Source organism: Pelecanus crispus, chromosome 11, assembly GCF_030463565.1.
Source record: "Pelecanus crispus isolate bPelCri1 chromosome 11, bPelCri1.pri, whole genome shotgun sequence".
Classification (NCBI taxonomy): domain Eukaryota; kingdom Metazoa; phylum Chordata; class Aves; order Pelecaniformes; family Pelecanidae; genus Pelecanus; species Pelecanus crispus.
The window spans coordinates 17,956,986-17,981,063 of record NC_134653.1 but is presented as its reverse complement, the minus strand read 5'-3'; the positions used below and the strand labels follow the sequence as shown (position 1 = coordinate 17,981,063).

The window sequence follows — 24,078 nt, the reverse complement described above, 5'->3', positions numbered from 1 at the left end:
CCACGGACATGCACGCAGCTGATTGAAAAGGAGATCCTCTCCCCGCAAACAGCTTCTGCCCTTCTCAGGGCATCTCAGGACATCAGTGTGAAAATTCGGAACGAGCTGCTGATAGCCTGCCTCTGTCACCAACGCCAGCCCCATCCGCTGGCCTCAGAGGGGATGCTGAGCACTACCCACCCTGGCACCCTGCCGGGGCTCAGCACTTAGGGTCAGCCCCAGCTTTCTGGGATTGCAGAGCATCCCTCTGAAGCCGCAGCTTCGGACTGCCAAAGGTGGCTGTGAGTTCTCCAGAAAGAAACGTTCATGCAATGTGGACATCCTTTGTGCCGAGCTCTGCCCAGGCTGCCCTGAATGTTGGGCCTCAGGTAACCCTTCCACGCAGCGGCCAGACCCCAGGCGCTGGTGACGGCTCAGTGGGTGACAGCACTCAGCCGGTGCTCCAGCTGACCCTCTCCCCAGCAGTCCCATACCTGTAGGATATGTAGTGCCCCTAATGGCCTTAAAGTGCTTAAATAAGAGCAGGATTAAGCCTAATGCACTAACACAGTCCAGTGTGCCTCAGGATCCATGCCCACACAGGCGTCTCGGTGCACAGCCATGTGTGCCCTGCTGCGCTCCATCACCTTGACCTGCTCCCTGTGCCTCCGGGTCCTACAGAGGGGGGGATCCACTGCAGTGAAAGGGGTCAAGCTGCAGCTTTGGAGACCATGGTGTTGCTGTTCCCCCCAGCTGAGCTCTGGGAAGACATGCTGAGCCCATTTCTCAAAGGAGGACACGGGGGGTGCAGCTCTGGGCTTCAAGGTCCATCAGTCTTGGACTGCTGACAGACCCAGGACACTGCCTCGCTCTTTGGTGCAATTTTGCACCATGCCATGGGTGAGTATATCACTAATCTTATCCTTTTCTATTTGCAGTACATATTGGGGATTGCTTTGGATGGCTTTGAAGTAGAATGAATTCAGTAAATGACATTAACATGGAGGCAAAAGTTGATGCTGTGCAAGGTGGAAAGGCTTTGCGTGGGCAGGGCAGCCTGGCTGCGGCTGCCTTCATGTCTGGGCAGGCGGTAGTAGGCAAGGGGACAGAATCTGTGACAAGTGCCAGGTCCCCCATGAGGCCCCACGCTCGTCTCTGTCACTCAGGGCTCAGCACCACGCACCACTGCACTCGCTCCTGCCAGCACCGGTGGCTGAGCCGTGCCAGGCTGCTCTGCCGGGTGCTGCTGGCACTTGGTCACGTCTTGCCTGTCCCAGGGAGCCCCCTGCCCAATGGCTCCTGGCCCTGCCTTGTATTGGCCCAGCCACTCCATTTCGCATGGCCATCGCAGCAAGAGGTCTGCAGCAGCTCATCCCCATGCAGGAGGGCTGAGTGATGCCTCCCCTTCTCCCTGTACGCCTCCAAAGCAAAACCAGCCCCACCAAAACCTTACCTCGGCCTTGTGCCACCTTCTCCAGGTCTGTGTGGGAGCAGGAGGGCAGAGAGGGCATCCTCGTCACGGCAGGAGGATGCAACCCCTCCGTGCCCCCGCTCAGCCCTTTATCCCCAGAGCTTTGCTTCCTCCTCGCCTGGATGCTCAAGTTCAAAGTAGAAAATGGAAGCCCTTCCGTTTGGTGGCTCCTGCCCCTGGGGGACCCGTGGAAGCAATGGGACCCAGCAGCTGGGGCGATGCTCCGGGCAGCACCTCAGGAAGATGGGTCCAGCTTCCTCAGCTGCCGGCCGCCGCCGTTTCCAGCCCAGTGGTTTTTTTCTCTCTTGCAGTTTGCTCCTCACCCCTTCCTGCACCACGGGCCTTGCTCGATCTTCCTTCCTGTCAGCGCAGGGCTGCCGCCTATGCAAATCAATGCGAGTTATCTGCTGAAAAACAGCAGCGCATGGTAACTGCCCGTAGCCTATATGACACTCCGATAGCAGCGGTGCGGGTTCTGTCCTCGTGGGATGCTCAGTGCATGGCCAGTTCCCCAGCCATGGCTGCTTTCTCCTGGGAGAGCTACAAAACCAGGCTGACCAACATCAAAATTACACTGAATTCCCTCAAAGCAAAACCACAAGCTCACCCCGGCCTGGGAGAGATGAAGGTTTTTGCTGCGCAATCCCCTCACTAGCCAGGAACGCTGGGGAGATCCCATGGAAGAGGCTGGTGTCGCAGCAGCTCTGGCCTTTGCTGGGCCATGCGTGGCAATGTTTCCATGAATTTATCTTTAAAGAGCAGAACAAAGGGGCAGGAATAAACTCCCCTTCCTCCAAAGCCAGTTTTCTGCCAGTGCTGAATGTTTTCTCGAATTGCGAGTTTATCTCTAAAGAGGTGGATCGCGTGGCACCAAGGAGCGCTGCATCTGCATCCAAGGAGCCAGAGCCACCGGCAGCAGCAGGACTGGCAGCAGCTCCCCTCCCTGGCTCTGCTCAGGCAAGTGGCGTTGATCATTATTTTGCATTTTTTGATCTACAAAAACCTTAATTTGTAAATCCTATAACTGTTTTTTCCTGGCATTTAGGCAAATCCTATTAATTCTGAGATGCTGAGCAGAGAAGTCCCCTGAAGGCAGGTGGGCAGGGTGGCACAGCAGCACTGTGGCAAATAACTCTGTGTTCCGTGGGTCCTGGGGCAGAGTGGCAGAGCCCAGGGAAGGGGAAAAGTGCGTCTCACCAAAATAGTAAGATAATCACATGCCACGGTGGGGTTTGCTGCCATCCCGGTTTATACCCAGCAGCTCATTTTTTGGGCCAAAAGCTCCCAGTGCCGGGGTGGTTTGGGAGGGGTCAGAGGAAGCAGAAGTCAGTGATGAAAACAGATGAAAATAGCACCTGCCCTGGTGGGATCTAGCAGGTAGCTCTAACGAAGCTGCATCTAAATCTATAATTACACATCTTTCCCTTCATCAAGTCCAGCTGAGAGGTGGTCGATGGTGGAGAGGATGGTGGCTGATGGAGCTCTTACAGCGGAGAGCTGGTGGGCGACGGGGTGGGCTCACAGCCAGATCATCATCTGCATGTGGTGAACCGTGTTCGGGGAGGAGAGGTGGGGGCAAGCAGGAGTTTGGACCTCCAGCCACCGCCCTGGGCTGTGCATCTCCCAGGAATTGCTCTCTGCCGGTCCTAGGGCTGCGCCTGGTAAGGGGTTAAAACCTTTCCTCTCCCAAGTGCTAGGTCTGTTGGTGATTTCCTACCCTGTCAGGAGGCGGGTTTCAAGAGGAGATGGCATCTGGGAAGTCCCATCGGCTGTCACCTTCCCGATAAGCTGTAGCTAAAGATCCCTCACATCAAAAATGACTGTGCAGAAGCCCACGGGGGCTGTACCTCCTGCTTTCACAATTATTCATTTCTGTTAATTAAGCTGAATTATTTATTTGAAAATGTATGTAATACGTCCCTCACGTACTTTCCAGGCTGTTTACTTGATTCAAACCCAAATTTCCCAACATACTTCCCGAGCTCAACCTAGGGAGTTCCCAGAAGGATGAGTTTGACCAGTCCCGCAGCGAGCACAGCCCCTGCGCGGCGTCTCTAACCGGCCCGGTGAGGCTCATGAGGTGACACAGGACTCGCAGGGGTGGTTAGAAAAGCCCCAGAGACCACTCTATTTTGACTTCTCCGGGTTGCTTGGCAAGGGGGTGAGCAGGGACGGTCCCCCGAGCTCAGCCCAAGGCAGGCCCCCTTCGCCGGCGGTAACAAACCACCCCGCCTCTGGAGGGAGCAGGGGGTGCTCCGTGCGAGCAGCCGGCTCCCCGCACCAAGGAAACGTGCAAAGCACATTACAGGAGGGCCCGCAACCCTCCTGCTGCTGCAGCGCGGGGTTCTACAAGCCTCGGGACACCTCCAGGTCCCGGCGGCGGGGGAAGGGGTACCAGCCCAAACGACCTCCCGGAGGGGTTGCGCAGCTGCTCTCGGATTTTAAGCGGACAGGGACTGAGAACGAAGCGAGCGAGCTGGGGGTGGGAGCGGGACGGGCAAGCGATGCCCGCCCCGCCGGGCAGAGCCGAGCGGGGTCGCGTCGAGGCAAGCGGAACCGAATGGAGCCGAGCAGAATGGGGTCAGCCCAGCCGAGCCGGTTCGAGCTGAGGAGACCTGCAACGCCGCCCACCCCTGTGCGGGGAATCCGTGGCTCCGCGCCGCCCCGGGCACCGCCGAGGCCGGCGATGGCCCCGCAGCCGCCCCGCTCCCGTGCCCGGCAGTGCGAGGTCTCTGCTTCTCGCCCTGGCAGAGCCCCGGGGCCGCCTGCGTTGCCTCATGTTGCCTCATATCATTGATAGGATGAGAGGAAATGGGCTTAAGCTGCACCAGGGGAGGTTTAGGTTGGAAATTAGGAAAAATTTCTTTACGGAAAGGGTGGTCAAGAATTGGAACAGGCTGCCCAGAGAGGTGGTGGAGTCACCATCCCTGGAAGTGTTCAAAAAACGGGTAGATGTGGCACTTTGGGGCATGGTTTAGTCTAGTCTACCCTTGATTGGCTTAGAGTAGACTTGGTAGTGTAGGTTAATGGTTGGACTGGATGATCTTAAAGGTCTTTTCCAACCTAAACAATTCTATGATTCTATGATGTCTGGGAAGACCCTGATCGCGGTGATCGGGGCCACGGGTGGGTGCTCGGGGAAAGGCCCGGCCCCTGCCCTGTGGGGTGCTGCCGCACCTCCGAGAGCCCCGGGGCTGCGGCCCAGGCCGGTGCGAAGGGCGAGGGTGCGGCGGTGCCACAGTGACCTGCCCTGCTGCTGCTGTGGAGGGGAAGAGGTGCTTCGGACCCCCGCAGCAAAAGGCAGGGGTATCGATAGCTTCCAGAACCCCTGGGCTCTGCGGCCTTGTGGAGGTTCAGGGGGTCTGGAAAGCACCTGCCTGGCTGGAGCAGCAGCGCAGGGAACAGGTGGTGGGGCTGGTAGGATGATGGGTTGAAGGGACTCGGTCCTGGTGTCACAAGGGAGAGCATGGGGCCAGGCAGCTCCATCTCACAGTTCCAGCTCATCCCAGCTCCCTGTACAAGCAGAGCCCTGTGGGAAGCCGGGGCTCTGAACAGCTCCACACCTGCAGCTGCTTAGGGGGCTTACGTGGCCCAGGCTCTGCTAGAAGATGGGACCTTCAAGGTTTGCGCAGTGACACGGAGCCCCATGAAGAGAGAGGCCGAGGAGCTGAAGCAGAGGGGAGCTGAGGTCATGAAGGTGGAATCAGGACGATGAGCCATCACTGGAGCTGGCATTGGCAGGTGCTTACAGAGCCTTTGTTGTAACTTCTGGGACCACTGCAGCAGAGAAAGAAATCGCACAAGTACCAGTACTTGCTTTACCTGGGACCATGTGCAGAATGGCCTGTGGGGGGGATCAAGGGACAGCCATGTGAGGGGCTGGGGTCATGGGACAGCTCCTAGTGCAGCCTTGCCAGCCCTGATGGTTCAAATAGCCAGTCCAGAAAAGTCCCAAGGCCTTGCAAACAAACCAGGTCCCACTTCTTGCAAAGCCAGAACTTGTTCCCTGTTCCCTCACAGCCAGGTGCTCCAGGGACTGGGTAGATGCCTTGAGACTTGGCATGGTGGAGAGCAGCGCCTGGGAGTCAGACTAGCAGGAGTGGGAAGACTCGGCTCCACAGAGCCTTCCCAGGGCTGAGCCAGGACTGTTTCTGCCTGCAGTCCTGTAGTTCTCTGTAATTCCAGCTTTGCGGCCAAAATGTACCATGCTATCAGAAATCCCAGGGCCTTCCCCAAGGGCAGTGTTCACCCCGGGGCAGATTTTGCAAGGTGGCACAATCGCCATGCCTGGATGGCGGTGAACGAAAGATATGTTAGGGCAGGTATGTTAGCCCTGGCAGATCTTTAGGGCTGGTGTTTGTGTGCTTGGTGGAGGAGCTAGCACTGAAGCTGGAGGGTGTGTGGTCTTTCTAATGTAGGATGGTTGTAAGCAGAGGACTCGGCTCCTCCTGGGCAACTCATGGGTCTTGCTGGGTCTGTTCAGCCCGGGTTGCAGCTGAGGACTCGGGGTGCCAGATGCTGAGGGGCTTGCTCAGCTGGTGTGTGTTGGATCCTGCCCAGTGCAACGAAGGGGAAGGGTGTTGTGTGGGGATGATGAGAGCCCCATGTGTCCCAAGGGAGCCATTCCCCTCTTCATGGCTGGCTTCACCCTTCACCCAGGGAAAGCAGCTTGCTGACCTGTCAAAGTGCCTCGGTCTGCACCACGTTTTGTACAGCGGCCTGGAGAACGTGAAGCAGCTGGCAAGGGGCTGGCTGGAAGTGCTGCACTTTTGATGGCAAAGGTGTGGTGGAGTACTTCCAGAAAGTCGGTGTTCCTACCGCAACCATCTGACTGCCGTTCTACTTGGAGAACTTCCTCTCCGTCGTCAAGCCACAGAAGGTCCCACAAGGAGATACTTTTGTACTGGGTAAGACAGGACCTCTCACTTTCCAGGTCACTGTCCTGTAGTTTTCATCTGCTCCCACGGTGCAGAGGCTCACTGAGGGGTGGTGAAACCACCAGGGCTGCAGAATGATGGGGAAAAGCGGCCTGTGCCAGCTTGACCACAGCAAGTTGCAGCTGCGTCACGGTCCTTCAGACCTGTTTGGTGGCCTGCAAGAAATAAGTGATATCCCAGTCCTGTTTCTGGTGCTGAGGGCTGCTCTGCAGATCCCAGGGTGTCTCTGGACACCCCAGCTCCCTGCAGTTGGGATGCCAGAGGTCAGAGGTGGGGCTGCAGATCCAGGCGAGTCACAGTGATGCTCTGGCTGCTCATGGTCTCTCTCTCTCTACAAAGCTCAGCCCTGCAGATGCTCTTGTGGCTTGCCACACTGACGTGGTGCTCTTGGCTCTTCCTCACCTCGTGTTCAGAGGCTGGGTGCTGAAAACTCCAGCTGTACCTCCTCAGAGCTGGGCTGCACTCTGACCAGGGTCAATCTCCCCCATACCCATACAGCACTGCCCATGGGGGACACTCCCATAGATGGGATGGCAGCGGAGGACATTGGGCCTGTCATGCTTTGCCTGCTGAAGTCGCCGGAGGAGCGCACAGGCCAAGTGATTGAGCTCAGCACTGGCAAGCTCAACGAGGCAGAGTACGCCACTGTCCTCTCCCAGCAGGCGGGCAAGACCATGGAAGCCAGCAAGGTAAGAACTGTCCCTTGGTGTACGTGATGTTCTTGAGGCTGGGGGAAGCTGGCTCAGGGCTCTGCAGCTCTCCTTGAGGTGGTGGCAGAACAATCCTGTTGCCTTCCCAACAGCTAGGCACCCTGCAGGTCCCTGCCCAGGCCGGGCTGCTGCTGGCTGCAGGTGGGCACCCCTGCCTGGCAGCAGCGAGGAGCAGCATGCCTGGCCTCTCCCGTTGGTCTGGAATAGTGGGGGGCCCTGTACAGGGGCTGAGCACGGACAGCACTGGCACGACGAGTGCTGTCCTGCCCCAGCAGCAAGGTCAGGAGCTGCCAGGGTGGAGGGGCCTCGTAGCTCAGTGTACAGGTTTGGTACAACCTAGGCTGGTATCTAGGATTAGTCCCGCTGCCCTGCTTGTGGCTGGAGCACACACTGGCACTAAAACTGCCTTGTCGATATTGTCACTGAGATGACTTATGTTTGTGGAGTTTGCACGTGCACCCAGGCAGGTCTGTGCCTGGCTCTGGGGGATGACTAAAGCAGGAGGTCTCCAGAAGAGCCAGGGCTGGGCAGTGGGGCTGGGCACCTACAGAACAGGTCTTTGCTGCATGCCCCTCCCTTCAGCAGGTCTTCCCAAGGGCCTCACTGTGTCCATGCCCCACGAGTTTGGGGGTTTTTTTTGTTTATGCTTTGGCTGTGCTGCTCCCCCTCCGGCAGCCAATACATGGATGAGGGGTGCGGTGGCTCGCTGCTTTGAGAACAAAGCACACTTCAGCAGAAACAAAGCACCTCCGATGCTCTGTGCATGTTCTGCTCTGCCAGGGACAAGTAAGCAGATCTCTTCTTCCCAGGGCCCCAGCATAGTGCAGAAGCACAGTGGCTCACCCTTTGATTCAGGCAGGGAGGGTGGGTGCTGGGGTACCAGGGGCAGCCTAGGTTGCTCAGGCTCTCCTGTATCCCCCAAGCCCATAATTCTAGACCCCCCTCAGCCATGGCTCGTACCCCGGTGCAGGGAAGGGCTCCCTCATAGCTGCTCTGGGCCTCGGCCATGGGGGAAGAGTGGGTTGCGTGCCTGAGCCCGTGCCCAGGCCAGCTGTGTGCCAGAGCTGGGTGCTAGCCCCAAGCAGGTTGGGCTGTTCCCTGCCAGGCAGGGCTGGAGGGTGCTCAGCGGCACTGCCCTGCCAGTGGCTGTGGCTTTGCAGGTGGCAGCTGGCTCAGGACAGACCCAGAACAAGCTCCTGAGCATCAGTGTGGCATGATTTCTCCACCACCACCCTTTCTTATGCTGGACCTGGAGGAAGAGTGGACAGGGGAGGAACTCCTGGGTCAGCACCAACCAAGAGACAGGGCTCTGCTCCCACCTCCCACCAGCATGCTCTGGTGAAGACGTCCACCTGCCTTGCCCTCCCACTACAGGGCTGCTGCTTCCTCTACACAAACCCAACCGAAATGCCTTGCAGAGCCCTCCTCACCAGTGGCAATAATGTGGCAGGCTGCTCTAATGCAGCCCTCTTTGGCTTCCCTACATGGTCCAAGGGAGAGGCCCCAGCAGCCTCTGCCCTGTGACAACACTTTTTTTTCCCCAATTCTTTTTGCAGATCTCACCAGAGGAAGATAAGAAACGTGGCTCCCCTGGGGCCAAGGAAATGGCCACTATGTTCCATTTCTATGCCCTGAAGCCAGACCGCAACGTGGACCTGACCATGAAACTGAACCCCAAGGCCCACACCTTCTGACCCTTCCTCCCTCCTCTTCCACCCGAGCTTCTGCAGCAGGTAGCAGGCACTGGCCAAGGAGGTGAGCTGTGCTGAGCCACGCTGCCTTTCCACTAGCGCCCTGGTGAAAGGCTGACCCTGCCAGAGCTTTGGTCCGTGTGTGCGCTCCAGGGCTCTCCTGCAACTTGGTTGAGGCTGTTTAGACCAGTGCAGCTAGAACAAGAGGGAAGCTCTACAGCTGCAGGCAGACGGGTAGGAGAAGCACTACTTTTGCACGCTGTCTTCAGGGAGGTGTTTGTTGGTATTTTCACAGCTGTAGGCTGGTGGCAGCTTGTTTTCCCAGGATCACTCTTTCCCAGGCAGCTCTGAGCATGCAGCACCACGCGGCAGGCTGAACGCGTAGTACCTCTGGGCCCCGAAAGGCAGTGCCTTCTCTGCAGCCACTGCAGGCACCACAGCCGGCCCAGAAGCAGCACTGGCACAGGCTCCTAAGCAAACAGAAAACACCAGGGCTTCTCCATGGACCAGGTTCAGGCACCGCAGGTGAACCAGCAGGCAGAGCAGCACGCCTGGAGAGACAAAGCGCTGCCTTAGCACCACCCTAGCAAACCGGGACTGTGCAGTGACTTCCTGCGCTGCGTAACATGAAAGCTGAGCCAAATTCCTCACGTCAGACAGCTCTCAGCTGTGGCCTGGCCTTTGGGCTCCTAGAGCTAATTTCAATTGCTGCCCCCATGAGCCAAGTAAAACCTTTGCAAGACTGCCCAACCTTAGGATTTAAGACACTTAAAAAGCTCCTCCCCCTACACCACTCCATGCTTAAGGTACTGCTCAGGTAAGAGCTCTGGGATTTGGCAGCCTTTGCCTGTGCTTGAAGTCCACTGCAGCCACCAGAGCAATACTCAAGCCATCTCGCCCTGTCCTCTCCTTCTCCAAGAGAAGACCTTTGCTCCTGTTACTGGGGGAGGGAAAGGCGGTGACAGACGGGGTTGGAAGAGCAGACAAGGCAGCAAGGCACAGCACGTGTTAAATATCTTTATGAAGTCAATCTTATTTACATGGATACAGAATCACTTTACAGACAGTTTAATCAGGAGGCAACACGTGCTTTATTTCAGCAAATTAAGAAGGGCAAGACTACGACATGTCCTTGTTTAACTGGTCGATTAGTGTGTGGGCTGATGGTACCTGCACAGTATAACTAACAACAGCGGGCTACAGTAACCATGACGATACTCACTGCAAGAGCTCAACTCCTCCACCTGGAAGGAGTGATCCACTGCACTTGTATTCTCACACATGGAGGAACAATGACTCTTTGACCAATCATTGATGCTACGGGTGTTGCACTAATGTAATAGAAGACTTTGCCAGTTTGGGACAAAGGGCATGGTGATAAACTTGTACCCATTCAGAAGCGACAGCATTTCTGTTGTAACTTTAGTTATTGGGGGGGAGGGAAACCTGAGGCAAAGTGCAGACTCCATCCCTGCTCTTTGTGCAGGAAATCAGCAGGACTAAGAAACCCCAGGGCTGCTGAGGGAGCCAGGACAGCTGGGCGCTGATGAGTCCCAGCCACGGGGAGGCTTCCCACTCTGAGATGTGCAGGACAGCTAGGAGGGCTGTCGTGAGGACAGGGTTAAAACTCACTGACCCACCAAGTCTCCTAGGAGAAAATAAGCAGTGGTAAGTTCACTGAGCACATCTAGCATTCAGAAGGTCACCTGAGTGAGCAGCAGTCATCTTGGACTCCATACAGCAAACTGCTCCACTCTGTGCTGGAAGGACAATTTTTATTTCACATTTCCACTGTTTTGGATTCTAAATAGTATTTCAACTTTTTTACCAAGCTTCCAGCAGCAGTAGGGACTGTGGAGCAACCTCGAGAGAGCGAGCTGCATTTCTGCAAAGCTGGCATTTTCCTTCATTACCATTTCCTAGGATGATGGGTGGGTTTTGTGTCATGATGATTGTTGGTGCCTCAGTGGTTTGTAGCCTCTCCAGCTGGGTTTCTCACTGTGCTGCTGACTGACATCCTTCGCTCTCCAGAGCCCGCTGCCACAAAGATTCATCCCTGACTGCAAAGATGATCTGCTGCTGCTGGCTCTTAGTTTCCAGTAGAACGCTTCCCTACAGTTGAAGCAAGAGAAAAGTTTAGCATTGCCTGACTGCATTGGCCCAAGGCGCATAGCAGCCCCTGCAGCCTGCTTTGTGAGGCACCTGACCTGCTGTCACGCTTTGTCAGCCACGCAGGACAGACAAGTTTGAAGCCTGCGGTGACAGGAACTGAGCCCCTGGCATCCAACACACGAGCATCTGCCATCGATGATTTCAAGTCTGCAGCGCTCCCTCACAGCAAGCCAACACCAACTAAATGGCACCCTGAGTTATAACACTGAACACGTTTGTGTGGCAGGGACTTTGCTGTGCTTTACGACAAAGACTGATTCCTTCCCGGTGCTGTAAGCTCGTGGTAGGGGAGAGTCCAGCCTGAGCATACCGGCACTGGAGGTTCTGCAGGCCCACCTGCATCTCCCAGCAAGCCTGGGCTTTGCAGTGGCAGCAGAACTGCCCGGTCCCAGCTTTACCAGCTAATGGGACCACCCTCGGTGCTTTGAATGGGGTACAGCCACCGAGTGGACAAGGAAGCAGAGCTGCAGGGGAGGCCAGCAACCTCCCTGAAGATGTACCCAGCATTTTTCCAGCATTTTTGCTGCTTTTTGCTGCAGCAACAATGCAATTTAGTCCCTGTTTTTTTTCTCCAGGTCGCAGGGGACAGCTAGGGCTTTTCACACCAGTGGCTGGAAGGCCTGAGGCTAAGTGAGAAGCAATGCTGTGCTTTTGCTGCTTCTACTTCCCAAGAAATGCGAATTCTGCTTAGCGTGGGGGAAAGACGACAATAAAACACAACAGGCCTCCTACCTCGGATGGGGTGTCAGGAGCTAAACATTTTCTTAAGTTTGGAAAGGAATCCCTCCTTGTTCTCCTCAGCCTCAGGCCTATCCCCGCCTGCGTCAGCGCTAGCCGTGGCCCTGCCACCTGGACACAAACAGCAAAGGGCTGCAGTCAGATACATCTCCCACCAGTAGCCAGCATCCCTGATGAAGTGAGAGGGTTATTTTAGACAGGGAATGGTCAAGTCAAGGCAGCTGGTTTTGCCTGCATCCTTGTGTACAGGGCTGCACCTGGCAGCGAGCCACAGTACTGGACCACTTGCAGTGAAAGCACTGGAGAGCCTGGACCCCAGAAGTGGAAAACACAACCACAAGCCCAGGTAACACCATTCCCTTCCCCTCTTCCCAGTCCCCCAACTGACAAGGGAATTCTCATGCTGCACAATCAAGTCAGGGACCCCACAGGCTTTGGAAACAAGCACTTGGAATTGAGAGTCTGCCACTAAAACCAAAGCTGTCAACTTCACCACCACCAGCCATGACTTTACAGAAAAAAAAGCTATATTGGTGGTCACTGGAACAATCTGTCTTCCTGTTTCACGGTTGTGTTGTGACCCTTTAGAGCAAAGCAGGGCAAAACCATACCAGGAGCCTGCCTCAAGTAATCCTCATGCAATGCTCAAACAGTATCAAGGAGAAAATGAACCCAAGCTAGAATGAAAAAGGCTACAAATATTTCAGAACAAGTGTCCACATAAAGAATCTTTCTGGCAGCCACAAGTATAATTTTCCTATATAAACAGGTCCCGAGAAGTTGTTTGTCCCTCCGAGAAGTGGCTACAGAAAAACCAAGAGACCACTTTGCTAATCTGCTTTTTCTACGGTAAAACCATCAATAACAAGACCCCCAAATCCTCATCAAGCTTTCTTTGCACACAGAGAGCACAAAGTCCAGACCTCCCCATCCTCCCACAGCTGACTGCTGAGCTCACACTGATGCAATGGTATGAAATACTGAGGCCTGCAGGAGAACACGCCTCCATCCACCCAGGGTATTTCTGCTTCCCAGAGCAAGGACACGCTTTCAGCAACAGCCTGTCTCTACACTGCAAACTACTGGCATTGTTTTTAATCCACTTTGCTGCTCAATTGTGGTAAAAACTGGCAAGTTTTTAAAAATCAGGTTTGGAGAGCATTTTTTTCCTTTGGCACATAAATGTCTTTAAAAAAATGAAAAGAAAGTTTTGTCCTTGGAGATCTCTCCCCTTCCCCCCACAGCTGACCTTTAATGCTTACCCTCAGTGGAAAAGACATAAGTTCTGTGTTATGGAAGCACTATAAAACATAACATTGGTAAGTATTTGGCAGATACTACCTTCCAATATCCTGAAATTCAGCCTATATTCCTCAGGCTTTGGCATGTGTAGTAGCGAGGGCCCAAGTTCCTGGGCTAATTTAGCAGCTTTGAAAGACTCTCACCTGTGCCTAGCTATATGCAGTCATAAATGCCCTTTTTTGTTTCAAACATAGAAATAAATCACAATCCAACTGGATTTAAGTTCACTGTTCCAAAACAAGCAAAGAAAAAATTGTTTCCCAATAGTGCAAGACAAAGCTCTTGCCTTACTGTTCTACCATATGTTTTTTCTTTAGGTGGTATTGCTGCCAGGTACCTCACCACTGCAACTTAAAAACACATAACTGCTGGACCAAAATTTTTAATCTGGAGCTGAAAGAGCAGCTTTACAAAGCTCCCAGCTGGCCTCACTCCCTCCATCACACTGGACACTGTCTACTGACTGGAGCCACCACTTGGCACCAGTGAACATTTCTATCCAAGATTCCCCCACGTGCACAGAATATGGCTTAGAGCAACCGTGACAGCAGTACTCCCCTTCAGCTTTCAAGAAGAAACATCCCCACTGCGGTCAGAAGCACAACAGATTGGCTCACACAGAAAATGGACGTGAAGCACATTCTCTTTTTCTACCTCTGCTACTAAGACAAGTTACTTCTGGCACAGGGGCAGAAGCAGGGAGCGGAAGGCTTTCATCACCACAGTGAGACTCACCACAACTTGTCAGAACCCTGGAGTAGATCTATTCATGCACAGATTTGCCCAGTAAGTATTATAGTAAAGCTTTCTGGGAAGAGGCTATCTCCTTGCTTTGTGCTACAGCCTATTAACATCACACTAAAACTATTTCCAATACAACATGCTTGGCAGGTTGTGCTGACACACTGTCTCAAGGTGACCTTGGCTCACCTTCCTCCCCAGGAACACTCCAGAAGCACTCTGCACTCCACAAGGAAGAACCACTAATTCCCACCGCTCACCTGATGCTGTATTTGTGACTCCGTTCACCGTGCCGTCCACATCTGCCTCGTCCTCAGCATAGCTCATCATTAAGGCTCTCTGGCGATCTGTCAGCCTCCTGCAGGTCGAAGACAGAGGTGTTGGCTAGGGCTGTCTTTAGAGACAGATGTATCTACAGACCTCCTTAACCTTCTCCAGCAGTACGCACGAGAGGCAGCTACTGGAAGTACAAGATTAATATACCTGGCATACACTGTGAATCCCTACGGTGCTCTTAAAATGAGCAATCTATAAAGAATAAGCCTCAATGGAAGAGAAGAGATATGACCCACTGCATTTCACCGAACTGCAGTGAAAAAACAAAGTAAGTGCTAAGAACCGTGTGGAGCTGCAACAGAACACACATCTGGCGGGGAGACCTCAGGAAATTAACTCCCTTGCCAAGTGCAGCAATACAAGCTAAAAAGTTTCCTTCACCACAGGAGCAGAGGGTGGCCAAGCAGTCTGAAAAGCAACTGCCAAGGACTTCAGTTCCTTTAAGCTGTAGGTGTGAGAGTACAGATGCGTTATAAGCCAGAACACTGAATTTACATAACCGGGATCCAGACAGAATTGCAGATAGCCAGGCAGGTGAAGAACTACTTACTTACTTCCAGAGTTTAGGATTTTTAGAGCTGGGTTGCCAAATGGTATTATTTTTAAAAAAAAAAAAGTCTACCTCACATCAGAATTAAAAGCAGAGTGAGAAATTAATGCTCTTCATAAAGCAGTAAGGAATTTTCACAAAATCTTTCTGAACAATGTTTTTTGCAAAAAGTTCAAGATTTCACAGAAACTTGTATTAGCTCTACTTACTGAGGAACTTTTATCTTTATGTGAATGTAGTGGTCTCCGTAGCCATAGCTGTTAACTTTGGGAATGCCTTTCCCACTCATTCGAATTTTCTGGTCTGGCTGAATACCCGGGGGTATCTATGAACACAGAGAGGTGACCTTTATTACTCTAATTTAACCATTTCTACAGTAATTACATTACATGTCTACAATAATTAGCTACGTCTCCAGCAAGCTTCAAAGTAGCATGAGAGAGATCTGGTACATTCGTGCATCTGGACACATTCAGAAGCTAAGTCAGCAATGATGGAAAAAGCTTTTGAAGGAACAAGTAAAGAACCTTGCACAGTCTGCAGACCTTGGATGGGATTTGTCCAGAAATACCACCCAACCCTTCCTTTCCCTGTCCCTACACAGTGATAGGAAAGGAGGTATGACCAGGCTACAAACTACATGACACTCAATCCTGAAGAAGTCTGAAATGCGATACTGGCAGACTTAGGAGACTGCACCACTTCTGCAGCAAAGAAGAAGTCTCTGCTGTCCCACATTGATTTATGCCCAAGCTCTTCCACATAATGGTACTTACTGCGATATTGATTGTCTCGTACAAGCCTTGACATCTGGCTGTGCCTCCCAGGACAGCCTGTGCTATAGAAATAAGGAGGTCTGAATGGATATCTGCTCCATTTCTTCTGAACACAGAACTTTTTTGAACCTAAAAGGCAGGCAGTTCCAAAGAAAAGTGAGCACAACACCATGAAGTTTTCATTGTAAACTGCTTTGAAAGTTCTCAGAAGAAAACATACCAGAATGCTGTAGTCAGACACTTTACCATCCACAAACTGCACAGCTAAGAAGCCCAAGTTAATGTTCAGTCTTTTAGAAAAACACAGATCTTGACATAACCATAATTAGCCAGAGGCTTAGGAGGATGCGTGCTTCCTATCTCAGCAACTCCCTCCCCTAATCCCATTGTTAATTTATAAGTGTCAGTACGATTCTGCACAGACAGAGAAGACACTACTTTGTCCAGTACCCTGAACAGGGGAAAGCCAGAAGAGAAAAGGGAAGCAGGCACCTTCGCAGTGGCCTCACAAGCTGGAAGAGAATTAAATCCTCCTGCACCAAAAAAAGGTGCTGAAGAAAGTTTTCCCTTTGACAGAGATGCGTATGACAGGATACCTACAGGAGAAGAGGGCCCCAACTACAAAACATGTGCAGAGCAGCACTTAATGTGTATCTGCAAAAGGAGACTTGACCAGCCAGCCTCTCACAGGCATTCCCGCAGCCCTTCGCAGCGCTCCCACCACTGCCAGCAGACAGCTCCTTCACATTTCCAAGTCAAAGACTCAAGGCATCAAGAACCTACTCTGCATCCTGATGCACGCTACCATAAGGGCCTCATCCTGGAACACACAGCGCAATTCATGAGCAGACTTAACATTAAACCACTTGTTACAATGCAGATCTTCTGCTATCTCAGAAAGTGCACATGGATCATGTTACCTCAGCTGTTTCAAAGGATCACTAGCTCTTCCTCCTCCATTCCCCATTCAGTCAGTCAGAGCTCCCAAGCAGTTGCAAAGGGAACAACCAACTTAGATAATGAAAACAGCCAACAATGTAACGATACGTACCCTGAATGTAATGAAAATTTCTTTCTTCCCCACAGGCATCCGAACTGTCTGCCCATCCTCAACACCTGCAATCAGAAAAAAAGAGAGAAAGTTACTTTGCGTTATAATCCACGCGAAGACATACCAGCAGGCAGCACAGTAACTTTCCACAGGAGCCACAGCCAAAGGAAGGAGGTTTCAGCACACATTTATACCTCTGAGGTGATTGCTAGACACCAAGCAGGGTCATTGCTTCAATTCCTTACAGAATTCTTTAGGGAAATGCATCAGATTAAGGAACACTGGGCAGCCTCCACAAGCTGCAGGAAAATTACAGGCTGCTTTCCCAGGGCAATCTCAAAGAAGCAAGTCTTCAGCCCCACCACTCATTTTGTCCTCTTTGGTGAGGAAGGGCACCAGCACTCTTTTCTGAGCTAAGCTTTCAAGATTCCCACCCTCCCCCCAAGCTTCATCAAGAAGAAATGAAAGACCCAAGGCAAAAAAACCCTTTTGAGTTTCACTCTTCAAAAGCTGCCTAGAAAGATCCATGCGAGAACCAAAAGCTCAGCTCAGGAAGGGCAAAGCAAACATTTATATCCAAGGCCAGAAAGTTCATCTCATCACTAACCCTTTCAATTGCCAAGCTATCAACCTGCTTTGCTCTTAAGATAACTTCTCTGCAGCAAAACTTATTTTGCCCTCACATTTGTATCTGGCAGGGACCAGCCATGCTGCGGAGGCAAGTGGAAGCCAAGTAGAAGCAAATAACTCTGGTTATTTAACAGAGAGCAGCACACAAGTACAACACTAACCAGCTGGCACAGGAACCATCACTGTCTTTTTTTGTTTGGTTTGCCCCGTTCCTCGACATACTACGCACGGTGTTGTTATGATGGAACCACGACCGCCGCATCGTCGGCATGTAGATCGCATTACAAAAGGGCCAGTGTTTATCGTCTCCTAGTGAAGAAAACACAGATTGTACAAATATTTGGTACCAAGATAGTACTTTTCACTTCCGAAAACACTGCCAGTGACTGGCCCAGCACATCTGAGTCCCTCTAATTGCACATGCAACCTGACAGGACAGCAATACCCTTTGGCAAGGGGTGGAGCAGAAAACTGGCTCAGAAATCCAAAGAGGATGCTGCTTGTGAGAAGCTGGATCAGATTCAATTGCCATCGCATTCTCATTTCCACAGAAAACCATCACTGTGAGCCAGTGTCTCATGGCGAGGGGAAGGGAAGCACAACACTTTCCATCTCTAGGCTTTAACACACAAGCAGGAACAAAGCTCCTGACAGTGCTATTTCACAAAAAACTACAAACATCTGCATTTTGAGGAATCCAAGGACAATCCACTTTCATGAATTATTGCCAGTGTCCAGGAAAATGTTATGGAGACTAAGCTATGGACTGAACTGTGAAAGTCACCCATCAGATTGAAGCACATGGTGAAACGGCGGGAAGAGCCTGCGGTCTCCTCTGACCAACTACGCCTGTTCTGTGCAGAAAGATACTCTGGTCAGACTGATTGCCAGTACCCATTTTCATGTGTGGAACTGGAAAGTCTGAAGCTCGATCACAGAATCATAGACTCGCAGAATGGTTTGGGCTGGAAGGGACCTTTAGAGGTCATCTAGCCCAACCCCCCTGCAGTGAGCAGGGACATCTTTAACCAGATCAGGCTGCTCAGAGCCCCATCCAACCTGACCTTGAATATTTCCATGCATGGGGCATCCACCACCTCTCTGGGCAACCTGGTCCAGTGCTTCATCACCCTCAGTGTAAAAAATTTCTTCTTTATATCTAGTCTGAATCTACCCTCTTTTAGTTTAAAACCGTTACCCCTTGTCCTATCGCAACAGGCCCTGCTTAAAAAGTGTGTCCCCATCTTTCTTACAAGCCCCCTTTAAGTATTGAAAGGCCACGATGAGGTCTCCCCAGAGCCGCCTCTTCTCCAGGCTGAACAACCCCAACTCTGTCAGCTTTTCTCCACAGGAGAGGTGTTAATTTCTTTACTTACTGTAAGTAGCATGCATCTTCTTATTTCATGATTACCCTTAAGCTATCACCTTCCTCCTCCACCACCCTCCACCCCTCAATTCAAAGTATCCCATTTAATGCCCAAGCAATTTCAGAATTGTTACATTACATAAATATGGTTAAGTAATTTCAGAACTGTTACATTATATAAATATGGTTTGCTGGATGTACAATACCAGATGATCTAGCCCTGAAGGCTAGTGCTTTTAGCTGGGCAGAGCACTTCTTTAATACAAAGAAAATCTTCCTAGTGCCTATTAACATCAAGCCCACATTTACGCGGCTTCACCCAAGATAAGCTGAGGAGTGTAGTGAGAATTTTTCACTGCAGAAGGGACTGACTTGCCCCAACAAGGAAAAGCACAGCAGAACCTGTGTCTTAAAAAGCACTTACCATGCCAGTGCCACTGCAGTAGTGACAGCGCTGCGCTTTGGTACCAGGTTCATGTCCTTTACCATTGCATCGCCCACAGGAGTCGTTGATGTTTACCACAATCTCCTTGTTAACACCTTTTGCAGCTTGGGTGAATGTCAGTTCCATGATGTACTGTACAGGAAACATGGACACCAATCTACAGCTGACAAGCGATGGGGTCTTAAGCAGACCGAAATTGGTTTAGGCCAAGTATCAAACAATGCTTAAAATACATCCAGGTAATGAGGGGGGGAGAAACAGATGGATGCACAACTCATTCAGAAGGGCTCTGCGTTATTTGAGGAAGCAGTCTCATATAAATAAAAAGGGGTACAAAAGGATAGCAAACATTACAGGAATGATGATTACACCCATCTGATAAGCAGTTTTGTAGCACAAATGAGATTTAAATACAGAAAAGAAGCAAGTAAAATTAGAAGTCAAGCATTTTTCTGCTCTCAGGAAAACCCTGAATATTTCTGAAGGTTTTGTTTAATGGGAATGCAGCAACAGGTGAGGGTGAAGGCTTTCAATCCCAAAGATAGTATTGGCTCTTCCTCAATAAACTCTTTACTTACCAAGGGAAGTCATCAGCAAAGATGACTGTACAAAATATGAAATTCTGTTTATAATAAAAAGGTCATTTTTAGTAAAGCCAGAAGCACCGAATACCAAGCATTTCTGAAGGCAGCACATGAACCAACACTGTCAGTACTTAAAAGAGCATTTAGCTGCAGTACAAAGAACAGGACACAGCTCTTGTTTTATTATGAGCTCCACTGCAAAGCCAGCCAATTAAGTTGCAAAATTAAGCCAATTAAGTAGTCAAACCTAATGCTGGGAGGCTTGTTTTATAGTTAAAAGGTATTTTGTGGTTTTTAGCATTACAGATCAAAGCAGACATATGTAAATCAACGTACAGCAGAAAAAGATGCCTTTACAATGACGGAATTGTCTGGCAGCACCAACTGGTGTCAGTAAACACCAGAAGAAGTAGCTGAAGTCCAGCAAAAATGCTCTGTCTGAAGGCATGGAGAATGTATCCACATGGCTTACCAAAAATACGTGACTCTCCCACTCATACAATGGGACACTCACGTGCTGACATTCCCAGAGCAAATTCTTTGCTTCAGCTCGCTCCTGGAGCGATTTGTGACAAAATAGTGTCCCTCTCCGGTTTTTGTGTTTTTCATTTCTCATTTTCATTTTATTACTCAGAAAATAAATGTACTTCATACCTCCTGTGGCTGGTCAAAGACGTTCTGAAAATCACCGAAAGGGGATCCCGAAAACTCTCCGAAGATTTTTCTGAAAAGCTCTTCCGGATCAATTGATGGACCGCTACTCCAGTACTGCCGCCCAGCGCCAGCACCTGCTGCACCAGGATCAAAACTAGCCGTGCCGTACGCATCATATTGTTTCCGCTTCACTTCATCACTTAATACCTTTAAGGCAAAAGAACGATGCCATCAGGACACCATACAGATCCCAAGCAACTGGACAGCCTGCATCTGCAAAGCAGCATCTCTCAGGAGAATTCAAGGCTACTGGCATTACCGCCACAAGTCCACATTCTCAAAACCTTCTTGTCATCAGGAGGGCTATCCCAGCTCCCAGGAGAGTATGAATTACTGACAAGCTGCCTCCTCCCTGGTCTCTCTCAGCTTGTCATCAGGAAAATGACAAAATCTTACTAAGTCATTGTAAGCAAGAATAATTTACATTATATATTTGATCATTAATATATGATGTGAAAGCTGGTGATAAGAGTGCTGGGGTAAATCTGAAAACCCAAGAGAGCGAAAATCAGCACAAAAGAAATTCTGAACAATCTGAAGAGCAAGAAGAAACAGGGCTGGGGTATGTCACAGTGGAACATACCATTGTCTCAAAAAGCTAGTAACTGCTGACAGGTTTTTTTGTTTGTTTATTTAAGCTGACCGATAATTCCACTGCAGTCACCACAGCATCCGTGCAAGTCACTCACTGCTAAGACAGAGCATAAATTCAAACAGCCCAACAGATATGCAGCTAAGTCAGATATTTGGGCTAAGTAATTGCCTGGACACACCATTGGGACAGAGGCACTCACGCTTAAAGTACAAGGCATGAAAAATGAGCCATGATTTTACAGGAAATGCACACAAGAAATGTTTCGCCCCATCTACCCCCCGATCTTTCCTCCTTTTCATGACGACAAAATCCTGCATATTACCTCATAGGCTTCTGCCAGCTGAGAGAACTTCTCTTTAGCTTTAGGGTCATCCTTATTTGTATCAGGGTGGTATTTCTTTGCCAGCTAAACAACAAAGTCAAACTATTAGAGTCAGACATAATTTACTTTAGCATATCTCACGTGTCAGATAAAACATATTAGGCAAGGCTTGGCACTCACTATCTGTATTTTAGGGAACTAAAAGCTTTCATTTTCTGCTATCATCCTAATATATGGAACTACAGAAGCTGCTCCTGAATGTCTTCAGCAATCCCAGGACCTTCTGGAAAGAGACCCAAGATGACAGCACAGGCGGACCACACTTCTGAAGAGACCCCCAAACCGATGTGCTGAGCTTTCCCACCAATACCTCCCCTTGTCTCCAGCGGGTCCAAACACAGGGATCTCAAAGGCTTTTTTGTTCTTTGCCGTACAAGAGAGACTGCGGGCGGCTACGACTCCTCTATCTGGCTACGGGCCCTCGGCCACGACCCGGCAGTAGCCCGCCTGCCCCGGCAGGGCCCCCCCCCGCCGGGCCCACGGTAGGACGTGCCTGGTAGTAGGCCTTCTTGATCTCCTTCTGGGTGGCGGTGCGGGGCACCCCCAGCACCTGGTAGTAGTCCTCCTTGGCGCGGGCCGCAGCGCTGCTGTGGAAGGAGGCGGCGGCAGCGCGCTTCGTCCCTGCGGGAGAGGAGGGCAGAGGGGCGGCGGTGAGGGCCGGGACGGCGCCACGAAGGGCAGGAGGCGGGACGAGGCCGGGAGAAGGGGCCCGGCCCCCGCCACAACAGCCCGCGGCTCGCCGCCCCCCCGCCCCGGCCCGTCAAGGCCCCACCACCGCCGCCGCCCCCGGCCCCGCTCACCCGCGGCGCAGAGCCCGGCGCACGGCGGCAGGAGGCAGCGGGCGGCGGGGGGCGGCGGGACGCCGAGACCCCGGAGGAGCCAGAGGAGCGGCAGCCGCCCGGCGCCCGGCCCGCGGCTCCTGGCGGCGACGGCGGCGGCCGCCCCGAGCCAGCGCGAGGCCCTCCCGGCCGCCATCTTGGCCCGCGCGCAGCGCTGCGCCTGCGCCAGCGGCGACACGCGACGGCACGCGCTGGCAGGCGGAGGGGGAGGCGGCGCGCCTGCGCAGTAGCCGCGCGCCGCGGCCTCGCCGGCCCCGGGGCGCCTGTGGCTGCGCGTGCGCGGTGCGGCCGGCGGGCGGGGCTGCCGGGGAGCGGCGGCTGGGGCGGTTCAGCTGCCGTGGAGGGGAGCCCCCGGCAGAGCCCCGGCGTGGCGGCCCTAGGGGGGAAGCGCCGGGACAGCCCCTGCGGGCGGTGCCCGGGGTAGCCGTGCCAGGCCAGGGGCAGCGGGAGCTCCGCGCCGAGGAGAGCCAGGGGAAGGGGGCGGCAGAGGGGACCCCGTCGGGAAGAGCTCGTCCCCGTGGGCCGGTTTGGGGGAGCCAGGCCCAGGCAGAGCCCGCACCCCCCTGCGACGCCCTCCCCCGGCGGGGCAGCGCCCGGCAGCAGGGCTGTTGGCTCAGTGCTCGGGGTCTTCTGTTCCCCTCCGAGGGCTGTCCCCCTGCCTCGGGGGGTGAAACGCGGTAGCAGAGCTGAAATAAAGGCCTTTCTGAACCCAGAATGGCTGCGCTAACGCACCGCCTGCGCCGAGGGCAGGAGCTTTTCTCTAGAGAGGAGGGTAATTCGCGCCAAGCGCGTCTCTCTCCTGCCCTCGTTACCGGGGCTGGCGCTTTTAAAGCCTCGTCAGCAGAGAGGTTCGGCTCTGCGGGGCGTGGGAGGACGTGGCAGCAAGGCTGAGCGGCGGGGGGGTGCCGCGGATCCTGTCGGCCTTCGCTGCGCACACACGAGGGTCACAGCCCGGGCGGCGGGGAAGGAGACCGGGGCTCCACCGGGGTGGGTGACACCACGGCCGGGCTTCGGTGGGCTCGGATCCGGCCCTCTCTTCCCTTCCTTTTCCTGGCAGCGCTCTCTACACAAAGGTTTCTGTTCACCGCCGGCTGTAAGGCCGGGGAGGGGACCAGGATACTGAACCCGCGGGACTGGAAACCTCCCACTACCCCTGTCCTCGCTGCCCGGAGCCCCAAGGAAGAGCTGCCCTTGTCTCCGGCGGGAAATTGGGGCGACAGCAGGGGGTCGCAGCCCCGGGTGCCCGCGGGTCTGTCTGGCGACCCCGAATCTCCGCGGGAGGCAGGGAAAGGGGCTGCGCCCCCGGGGACCTGTGGGACGGTCGCCCCCGGGGCGGCTCCGAGGCAGGGGTCAGCCCCAAGGGCAGGCCTGAGGAGGGGCCCGGGGGGCCCGGCGGGGGTCTCTGCCCCACCACGGTGCCTCGCCGGGGCGGGACACGTCCCTGCGCTGGGGACGGCCGGGGGCATAGGACACGCGTGGGGCCAGGGGCCCGGAGGGGGCGTGTCCGGCGGGGCGGGGCTACGGGGCGGGGGCGGGGCTAAGGGGAGGGCGGGGCCGGCAGCGCCCCCGGGCGGGCGGCGCGGCGCGGCTGGGCTGGGCGCGGCGCGGCTCGTGCAGCCGGAGCACCATGAACCGCTTCAAGGCGTCCAAGTTCCGGCACACCGAGGCCCGGCTGCCCCGCAGGGAGGTGAGCGCCGCGGGACGCTCCCCGCCGTCCGGTACCGGGGGGGCGACGGGGCCGGGTTGCCGCGGGCAGGGGCAGGGGCAGGGGCAGGGGCGGGGGCGGGGCGGCCCCGGCAGGGCGCGGCTCCGGGTCCCGCTGCTGCGGCACCGCCGGGACGGCGGGGACGTGCCCAGGGCCCCGCCCGGTGCCCGGCCACGGTGCGGCAGCGTCGCCCGGGCTGCCCCTCCCTGGCACCCGCCGCTTCCCGCCCCCGCCGTCCGCGGAGGCTCCCTGCCCTGAGGAGCTTTGCCGCCCGGTGCCGGCGGGGAGCCCCAGCCCTCTCCTGGGGCCGTGCAGCCCCCCCCCGGCCGGGGGCTGCTCCGGTGCAGCCGGTGCCGCTGGCTTG

At 53.7% G+C, this 24,078-nt stretch overlaps 3 protein-coding genes across 3 annotated transcripts in view; 2 read left to right on the top strand and 1 right to left on the bottom strand.

The window, feature by feature from the left end:
* Positions 1–4,536: 4,536 nt before the first annotated feature.
* Positions 4,537–8,791, top strand: NMRAL1 (NmrA like redox sensor 1). Its single transcript, XM_075718971.1, is given in 8 exon segments — positions 4,537–4,576; positions 5,020–5,153; positions 5,155–5,209; positions 5,212–5,244; positions 6,099–6,217; positions 6,219–6,357; positions 6,886–7,076; positions 8,654–8,791. Coding segments are annotated over 8 exon segments (849 nt in total).
* Positions 8,792–9,810: 1,019 nt separating this feature from the next.
* On the bottom strand, positions 9,811–22,145 carry DNAJA3 (DnaJ heat shock protein family (Hsp40) member A3). The gene is made up of 11 exons (XM_075718369.1): positions 21,971–22,145; positions 21,664–21,791; positions 21,111–21,194; positions 20,134–20,340; positions 18,875–19,027; positions 17,246–17,393; positions 16,455–16,519; positions 15,404–15,532; positions 14,837–14,952; positions 14,002–14,099; positions 9,811–10,900 (listed from the first exon to the last, which is right to left on the bottom strand). The coding sequence occupies exons 1-11, from the start codon at positions 22,143–22,145 to the stop codon at positions 10,878–10,880; spliced, it is 1,326 nt and encodes a 441-aa protein (XP_075574484.1). The 3' UTR covers positions 9,811–10,877.
* A 1,491-nt stretch (positions 22,146–23,636) lies between these two features.
* Positions 23,637–24,078, top strand: part of LOC104032964 (presequence translocase associated motor 16) — a 40,888-nt gene continuing 40,446 nt past the window's right edge. The window contains exon 1 of the mRNA XM_075718915.1: positions 23,637–23,696. Within this exon, the coding sequence (XP_075575030.1) occupies positions 23,637–23,696 (60 nt within the window). The remainder of the gene's footprint in view (positions 23,697–24,078) is intronic.

What these genes read in the sequence shown, in the direction of transcription:
- DNAJA3 (XM_075718369.1), bottom strand. Translation starts at nt 22,145, where the DNA reads ATGGCGGCCGGGAGGGCCTCGCGCTGGCTCGGGGCGGCCGCCGCCGTC. An exon ending in AGCTGGCAGAAGCCTATGAG is followed by an intron (nt 20,341 to 21,110) that starts GTAATATGCAGG and finishes TTTGCCTTAAAG; the next exon opens with GTATTAAGTGATGAAGTGAA. An exon ending in ACTGCAGTGGCACTGGCATG is followed by an intron (nt 17,394 to 18,874) that starts GTAAGTGCTTTT and finishes TTTCTTCACTAG; the next exon opens with GAGACGATAAACACTGGCCC.